Genomic DNA, 9,340 nt, shown 5'->3' with positions numbered 1-9,340 from the left:
ATCCATAAGAAGCAGCTCCTTATCTATTAAAGTTTTACCATGAGGTTTCAGCAATTCAGTCCCATCTTTAGGCTCCACCTCTAATTCTAGTTCTCTTACTCTTTCTATCACATCTGCAGTTCCTTCCTGCACTGAAGTCTGGAACCCCTCAAAGTCATCCAGGAGGGATGGAATCAACTTCTTTCAAACTCCTTTTAATGTTGATATTTTGACTTCTTTGTTCTTCATGGCATCTAGAATGCTGAATCCTTTCTAGAAGGTTTACAGATGACTGCTCAGATCCATCAGAGGAGTCACTATGGCAGCGATTGCCTTACAAAATATTTTTCTTAAATAGTAAGACTTGAAAGTCAAAATCAGTCCTTGATCCTTGGGCTGCAGAAAGAGTGTTAAGTTATTAGCACATGTGAAATCAACCTTAATTTTGTTACATCTTCATCAGAGCTCTTGGGTGACCAGGTACACTGTCAGTGAACAGTAATATTTTGAAAGGAATCTTTTTTTCTGAGCTGTAGGTCTCAACAGTGGGCTTAAAACATTCAGTCAGTCCTGTTATAAACAGATGCACTGTCATCCAGGCTTTGTTGTTCCATTTATGGAGCACAGGCAGAGTAGATTGAGCATAATTCTTAAGAGCCCTGGGATTTTCAGAATGGTAAGTGAGCACTGGCTTTATTTTAAAGACACCAGCTGTGTTAGCTCCTAGTAAGAGTCAGCCTCTGAAGTTTTGAAGCCAGGCATTGACTTCTCCTCTTTGGTGGTCAAAGTACTACATGGCATCTTGTTCCAATATAAGACTATTTGCCTGTGTTGAAAATCTGTTGTTTCATGTAGCCACCTTCATGAATTATCTTAGCTAAATCCTCTGGATAACTTGCTGCAGCTTCTGCATTAGCAGTTGCTGCTTCACCTCACACTTTAATGTTAGGGAAACAGCATCTTTCTTTAAACCTCATGAACCAACTTCTGCCAAGTTCAGACTTTTTTCCAGCAACTCGTTCATCTCTCTTAGCCTTCCTAGAATGGAAGGAGAGGGTCTCGATCTGTATTAGGTTTTGGCTTAAGGGAATGTTGTGACTGTTTGATCTTCTATCCAGACCACTTTCTCCATATCAGCAGTAAGGCTATTTTGCTTTTGCTTTCTTATCATTCATGTGTTCACTGGGTAGCACTTTCAGTTTCTTTTGAGAACTTTTCCTTTGCATTCACAACTTGGCTAACTGTTTGATGCAAGAGGCCTAGCTTTTGGCCTGTCTCAACTTTCAATATGCATTTCTTACAAAGCTTAATCATTTCTAGCAAGAGAAGAGCAACTCTTTCACTTAAACACTTAAGGCCATGGTAGGGTTTTTAATTGGCCTAAGTTCAATGCGATTGTGTCTCGGGGAATATAGGAAGGCTCATGTACAGGGAGAGAGACAGGGAGATGGTGCACGAGTCAGAACATACACATCTGTGGATGAAGTTTGCTGTCTTCATATGGACATGGTTCATGGCACCCCAAACAACTGCTGCAGTCGTAATATCAAAGAACACTGATTACAGATCACCATAGAGTGTAATAATGATGAAAAAATCTGAAATAATTGTAGGAATTACCCAAATGGGACAGTGACGTGTAGGCAGCAAATGCTGTTGGAAAATGGCACTGATGAACTTGCTTGATGCAGGTGTTCACAGACCTTCAATTTGGGGGGAAAAAGCACTGTCTTCAAAGTACAATAAAGTGAAGCACAGCAAAACAAAATACGCCTGTACTTTCCTTCTATTCCTAGTTTGTGTGGTATTTTTATTTTGAAAAAGTATTGAATTTTGCCACATACTTTTTCTATGTCAATTGAAATGATCCTTTGATTTTTTTTTCCCCTTTCATTCTGTTAATATGGTATATTCGGTTCAGTTCAGTTCAGTTGCTCAGTCGTGTCCGACTTTTTGCGACCCCCATGAGTCGCAGCACGCCAAGCCTCCCTGTCCATCACCAACTCCCAGAGTTCACTCAAAGTCATGTCCATCGAGTCGGTGATGCCATCCAGCCATCTCATCCTCTGTCGTCCCCTTCTCCTGCCCCCAATCCTTTCCAGCATCAGAATCTTTTCCAATGAGTCAACTCTTCGCATGAGGTGGCCAAAGTACTGGAGTTTCAGCTTTAGCATCATTCCTTCCAAAGAAATCCCAAGGCTGATCTCCTTTAGAATGTGGTATATTATATTTATTAATTTTTGTATGTTGGATCACTGTTGGAATATTGATCTGTAGTTTTCTTATCTTTTTCTGACTTTGCTATCAGGACAAAGCTGACTTCATAGCATGAATTCAGAAGTATTTTTTCCTCAAAATTTTCTAAAAAAAATTGAGGATTGTGTTAGTTCTCTAAATGTTGGTAGAATTCACCAGTGAGGCCATCTGATCTGGGCCATGAAACTGTTCTCCCTTCTGCAAGCTTGACGTTCTATTCTTTTTCTAGTCCCTTAAGATACGTTGTTAGGTTGTTGAAACGTAGCTTTCTTCCTTTTTAAGTGTAAGCTTGTAGCTCATGTAGCCCTGAGCTTCCCTCGCTGCACTGCTTTTGCTGCGTCCCATGTGTTTGTGTTTTCATCCCTTTTGTGTTTTCATTTTCATCTGTCTCAAGATATTTTCTAATTTCCTTTGTGATTTATCCTTTAACCCATTGGTTGTTGGAATAACACGTGTTATTCAGTTTCCACAAACTTGTGGATTTTTTGGTTTTCTTTCTGCTACTAATCTGACTTCATCTATTGTGGTCAGAAAAGGTACTTTGTGACATCTCTTTTTTAATTTATTGAGATTCAATCTGTGGCCTAACATATAGTCTATCTTGGGAAGGTCTCATCTTAGGGTGTTTTGCATATTTCTTTTATATTTAGTTGATTTATTGTGTTGTTCAAACCCTCTATAGTGGAATATTGAAGCCTCTCAACTATTGTTATAAAACTGTTTCTCCCTTCAGTGCTGTCAGTTTTTGCTTCTCTGTTTTGATGGCATATTCTTAGATGTATAATTATAAATATTATAATTTCCTGCTTTGTGGATCTTTTATTAATCCTTGTGTTTCTTATAACCTTTTTTGATTTAAGCTGTATTTTGCCTAATATTAGTATAGCTACCTTGTACTCTTGATTACTGTTTGCATAGAATATCCTTTTCTATTCTTTCACTTTGAACTATTTGTGTCTTTGGATCTAAAATGAGTCTATAGTAGACAAAATATAGTTGAATCATGCTCTTTGAAAAAATCCATTTTGCTGATCTCTGTCTTTTGATTGGAAAATTTAACTCATTCACATTTAAAGCATTTACTGATGAGGAAGAGATTTCTGTCGTTTTGGTATTTGTTTTCTGTATGCATAATAGCTTTTTTGCCCCTCATTTTCTGTATTACTGTTTTCTTTTGTGTTTGTTTGCTTTTTATACTGAAATGTTTAATTCTTTTCTCATTTCCCTTTGTGTATATTCTATACCTGTTTTCTTTGTGGATTACATTTGATATCCTAAAGTTATAATCCTGTAATGTGAATTTATACCAACTCATTGGGCAAGCTCTCTGAATCCCAGCCATTTCATTTGTAAAATAGGAGAACCTGTTTTCAGAGGATTGGTTTGATGTTCGAATATGATTAAAGCTTGTAAACTCAGGGCTTAAAAGGGGTTCTGAGTTGCAAATAACTATTAACAATGTTTAGAAGTTCATTTTAACCTGTCTTTCATAGAAATATAACTATCCTGTTTTCTAGATCACTTTTTTCTTCTTTAAAGAATACTTGATTCAGTAAGTATGTATTAGGAACCTGCTGCCTTCAGCATGTGGGAAACACAAAACCTTGTTCTCCCCTGAAGTAGCATCAAATAGAGCTGAGGATCAGGACTGGCACATGGGGAGACTTTACAGAGGTCCAAGAGTGACCAGTGGACACCGTGAGACAGGTTCTGGTTGCTGGGTCAGGGGCCTACTGGAGCAGGAGGAAAGGGAGACTTCCTGGAGGAAGCGGGACTATCCTGGGCCTGGCTAGGCAAGGAGGGAAGGATGAACTACAGGCAGGAGCAGTGTGAACAGCTTGGGTAAGAGAAGGAGCAGGGTACTCAGGGGACATGTTTTCTAAGCAGGGAGCTACCTGGAAGGTGTATCACTTATTTTGCAAGTGATTGAGTCAAGGCTCAGGAAATGTTCACCTGAAGCCACAGAACTAGTGTTGGAGCTGGAGTTGGTTATCTGCTGGATCTGCTGAGCCTCAGGCCAGTATTTTGTTGAATGTACCAGAGTTTCTCTTGAAGCTGGCTGGCCCTGGTCATATCCTCCTGAGCCTTTGAGCATTAAGAACCTGTGTAAAGTGAAAGCACCTTGATCAGCACACTGACTATTACATTAAAAGGTCTAAGATTTTGAAAGGTGTGGAATGAAACACAAGCTGGGATATGTCGTGTGAATTCATGGCACTCTCCCCTGCAGATGAAAAGAGCTAAATCCTGATGTGGGGAGACCCCAGATGGGCTGTTGCATGAAGCCAGCGAACTCCAGGACGCTCAGGGCAGAGCTCCCAGACCAGCTATACATTCTGGGCTCCATGTCTGTTTGACCATGTGCCTTGCTGGGGCTCAGGGAGACTGCCTCGTGAGGAGCACTGCTGGTTGCTGGCATTCTTAATATGGTCAGGCACACTATAGACATCAGGTTATTGGTATTCCACAAATATTCTAAGAACTTTTCCTGATAGCTCAGCTGGTAAAGAATCCACCTGCAATGCAGGAGATCCTGGTTCCATTCCTGGGTCGGGAAGATCTGCTGGAGAAGAGATAGGCTACCCGCTCCAGTATTCTTGGGCTTCCCTTGTGGCTCAGCTGGTAAAGAATCCACCTGCAATGCAGGAGACCTGGGTTGGGAAGATCCCCTGGAGAAGGGAAAGGCTTTCCACTCCACTATTCTGGCCTGGAGAATTCCATGGACTGTATAACAGTCCATGGGTTCGCAAAGAGTCAGACATGACTGAGTGAGTTTCACTTCACTACTATGTACGTTACATGCTGCTTTAGGTGTTTTGAGGGTCCAGGGGGGCTTAAGTTAGAACCAAATGAGATGTGGAAGGCCTGTTGTGGGGAAGCACTGTGCCCAACGAAGGTATATTGTATAGTGATGCAGCATCTGACCTCTGGGAGAGGTCTTGTTGGAAAGGTCCAGCCCACTGGTGCCCCCAGCATAAGGCGGCATGTGCTGAGCCACAGTGGGCGGAGCGGGGTCCCAGGGGCAGGAGGACCAAGGGTGCAGATGAGGGCAGCCTGAAGGTGGGCCTCAGATGCTGTGTAAACCAGCAGGTGTCGTGTCCGTGGACAGAAGCAGGTGCAGACGAGGTGTGTGATGGGGAAGGAGCAACTTCTGCAAAGGTGTGAGGATAGAAATCCTGACCTCTGACCTTAGCTTAGTTTCTTTATCCCAATAGAGTAGGCATTATACCCTTTCCTCCTGCTGGCTTGGTTGGAGCCGCACCGGCTGCCTTGCCCCCGAGTGTGTGGGTCTGCCTCTAGAGAGCCTTTTTGCAGGCAGCCCTGAGGCCCACCTCGTGGTAGCAGGTGTCCCTCTTTTCCTGATAACCTCTCATGCCCCCTCCTCTAATCTGACCTCCCAATCGCCCACTGGCCCCAGGCAGGTGGTTTGGACGAGTGGTAGGCACTTAGGGAATGTCTGTGCAGTGACTTTCTCCACTAAGGGACGTGCTGTTTTCTTATGGTCACCTGGGCTTTCTTGCTTACTTTCTGATTTTCTTCCTTCTCATCCATTTGTATTTTTTCTTTGCAGATGAAGCTGCTCAACTTATACATAAAGAGGGCACAGACCACGAACAGCAACAGCAGCTCCTCCTCTGATGTCTCCACCCACAGCTAATGCAACGCCAGAATCTCTGTGTAGCCCTGGAAGCAATCGGTGGTGCCTCAGAGACCTCCCCTCCACTCCCCCTCCAACCCCCCATCGGCTGCCCAGTCAGTACCAGGAGGCCCGCAAATATTTATTACAATCAGTATTTTGATCCCTTCCAGCTTTTGTGTAGAATCCTACTGGTATTGAATGTAAGGGAAGCAAGGCCTGTATTTCATCTTCCTACAGAACAAAACAAAAGGAGTAAGAGAAGAGCCATACTCAAACCGTCTCATCCAGCCTGCTGAGGTTGTAAAACCGTGTGTGTGGGGTGCAGTTCTTAAAAGTCAGAGCTCTCTAGCTGATACATGGTAGAAAGTAGCGTTTTCTCTTCAGTTAATAACAGGTTTGAGGAGGTTGTATTGAGCTGTGTTTCTCTTTCATTCTGGCTCCCTTCCCTCTGGATCTGGCCTGTGTGGGGCAGAGCCCATGCCCTTCACAACTGACACCACGAAAGGGTTTTATATGTTTTAGGTTGCATTTTGAGACTACTAAGAATATGGGTCAAGTCTTGGCAAGAAATGAGAAAAAAGCCCGAAGATGGCCTTTTAACGAACATGTCATATTTTGCTTACACTCTGCAGCCTGGGGGCTGGCACCCTTCACTGCCTCCTTCCAGGATGGGCTCCCAGCTCCTCCAAACGGCCCCACCGATGCCACCCCTTCCCCAGAGCTGCCGGGGCAGAGATCTGTGACAGTTGAGATCCAAACACAGAAATCCAGGTAAACGATAGCCTCAGTTAGTATGTGCTTGAAGTGGGACTTCACGCAGCATTGAAAACACAAGAGGAGCTGCTGGTTTTACTGCTGAGATCCTGGGAAACACTATTGAACAGCACTGCCCCTGGAGGCTCAGGTCTAGTGCCGTCTTGTCTCCTTTCCCCAAGCTGCGCCCAAGCTGCTTGATTCCACAGTGTTCTGTCAGTCTGATAATTGGCAACTCTGCCATCTCAGTTTTGACTTCTTTAATTTGGGATTGAGATCAAAGAAAAATCTAAAGAGACCAGGTTATCAGGATCATTTTTTTTAAGTTTTGTGAACTGAAGTACTCCCTCGATCATCTGTTGAAATAATCATGGTTTAAGGAAAAAGTAATTATGATGTGCAGCAAATTGCAGAAAAACAGGATTTGAACCAGTTTAGAGTCTGTTTTTCCTTCAGTGAGAAACTTACCCTTTAAAATGTTTTCTTGAGGGTTTCATTGCTTCAGTAAAGGTAACTACAGATCTCAAGTCTGTATAACTTAAGTTTCAAGTAGAATTCTTCAAACCAAATGGAAATTCTTTTTGCAATCATGGAAACATTTTAGACCCTCTGAACTGGTTTTTCCATATTTCCTTATGGAAATGCGTTCAGTTCTTTTTCCCATGCCTGTTCTGATGTTAATTTTTAATGAGGTGTTTGCTGCTCAGGTGCAGAATCTCGGCAACTGCCAGGTTGTATGGTTCCCGCCTCTGAGCTCTAGCTTGACGTTGGAAGTCGTGAAAGACACTGTAGCAGAACATAACTTGTTTTCATTCAGAATTTATTTTAGATACTTTATTTGGAAATAGGCACTGAAAATGGAGGTCCAGGAGCAGTGAGGCTGGGGTGCCTTCACTGCGTGCGTGTGGGTGTGTGTGTGGGTGTGTGTAGGGGGTATCCTGCACGTGTAGGAGGTGCCCCGCTGCTGCTGTTGAGAGAACTTCAGGGGTGTGTTTTAAGTGATCAAACATTGTTGACTCTTGGCTCAAAACAGCAGGACCAGGCCTTACTTCCATTGATAAATACCATTTGTTTGTTCATATGTCGCTTTTGGGGTTTCTTTCTTACCCCCTACAAACAAGTCCAAGTGTCTGATGACTCTTCTGGGGCAGAAACTGTGTTTTTTCCTGCCTAGTGTGTGTAGAAAGGCCTTTCTCCTTCTGCTTGTGGACACCCAGGTTACTGCGGCCCCCTACCCTGGAGTCAGGAAGGACCTTGAGCATGGCCGCGTGTCCTCCTGGCGCTCACAAAGGGCTCGCCTTGAATGTCACTTGCCCAACCTCGGTCTCCCAGTGCAGAGGGAGCCGCCACCCCCAGGTCTCTGGGCCTCCTGGGAGGAGACTCGCATGCAGCCACAACCTCAGGGGGCCACCCCCTCCAACCGACAGCTGCAACTGCCCTGCCTGGCCGCCGCCTCCCCGCAGGCCTCCTGTCTGGATGAAACAACAGAACACAAGCGAGCAAAGCACCCAAAACTCTTGTCTGCCTCCCCTGTTCGCCTGACTGTCTGGGGCCCCGAGAAGCCCACTGATGCCACCACTGGGGCCAGGTCGCCTGGCTCCTGCTTCCCCTCCCACTGTGGCCCGCGGGAGGCACACGGCCTTCCTGGGGCACCGTAGCCACAGGCGCCTGCCACAGCCCCACTAGCTTCTCAGTCATGCAGGCAATGCAGCTGCGCCTGATTTGTCTCCTAAATCTTTTTCTTTCCCCGCCGCCCTTTATTTATCAAGCATAATATTACACATTAAAGAAGAGCAAATAAGAACTTTGTAGAACCTCACCAGGACTTTGCTAACGATGATATTTGAAAATGAGAACAACGCTCTGAAAAATATCCACCACCAAAATAGTTTTGTTGGCACTGTTCACACGCATGGTCCCCCACATCCCCAGGTTGGGTTTTTGTTTTTTGGTTTTGGTTTTTTGGGGGCTTTTTCATGTTACATCCATATCTGTATTTATATCTTATTTGTTTCACCTTCAAGTGTATCATGGCAAATGTACAGATTTTCTTTTTTTTGTTAATAATGTGCTAGGATTTGCTAAAAAAGGAAACACAAAAACCCTTTTGAGTTTGCCCTAGAATAAATGAGACTTAATTCAGTTTCTGACGTCCAAGTGGTCTTTTTTGTTGGATGCCCTGTAGGTAGTATATCCCATCTCTGGGACATCAGAACAAGGCCACGTTTCTGAAGGACTGAGGGGCTATTTTGGGGATCTCATGAGGTCAATTGATGGGACTGCAGGGGGACGCCTGTGCCCTAGGGGCCAGGGGCCGAGAACAGGCTGGAGGCAGGATAGAACTCTCGGGGAAGGGTTTGGGGCCCCCTGTCAGCTGCAGGCCTGCAGAGGAACAGGTGCACGACCAAAGGGTGCTGGCCCCACCTCTTTGGCGTCTCATTTTGATTTAAGAACGATTTTGAGTCTTCACTTCTGTGATGCATCTCAGTTTCCCTGCCTGGTGACTGTGAGCCCCTTCTCCCCTGTGGCCCACCTCCTCCTGCCCACTGGACGTGAGCTCATGATTGGTATAAAAGTCAAGAGCTGGGTTCAAATTTCTGCTCTCTCCCTCGCCCCCTCGGGCCACTATTCTCATGGATAAACCTGACTGAGTCGGACCTCATGGAGGTGCTGGGACGGCCCGTGAGTGACGTAAGTGAAGCTGCAGCCTAG

General features: G+C 44.7%; 1 protein-coding gene across 8 annotated transcripts in view; it reads left to right on the top strand.

Annotated features, from left to right (window-relative positions):
• The window catches only part of CLASP1 (cytoplasmic linker associated protein 1), a 275,326-nt gene extending 266,555 nt beyond the window's left edge, over positions 1-8,771 (top strand). For all 8 annotated transcript variants that reach the window (XM_010860818.1, XM_010860819.1, XM_010860823.1 and 5 more), the window contains one exon: positions 5,807-8,771. In XM_010860818.1, coding sequence (XP_010859120.1) covers positions 5,807-5,893 — 87 coding nt within the window. In that variant the 3' untranslated portion in view covers positions 5,894-8,771. The remainder of the gene's footprint in view (positions 1-5,806) is intronic.
• Positions 8,772-9,340: the final 569 nt, after the last annotated feature.

This window comes from Bison bison, unplaced genomic scaffold (genome assembly GCF_000754665.1).
Source record: "Bison bison bison isolate TAMUID 2011002044 unplaced genomic scaffold, Bison_UMD1.0 scf7180017864471, whole genome shotgun sequence".
NCBI classification, from domain to species: domain Eukaryota; kingdom Metazoa; phylum Chordata; class Mammalia; order Artiodactyla; family Bovidae; genus Bison; species Bison bison.
The sequence above is the reverse complement of the archived record's forward strand: the minus strand, read 5'-3'. Positions and strand labels throughout refer to the sequence as shown.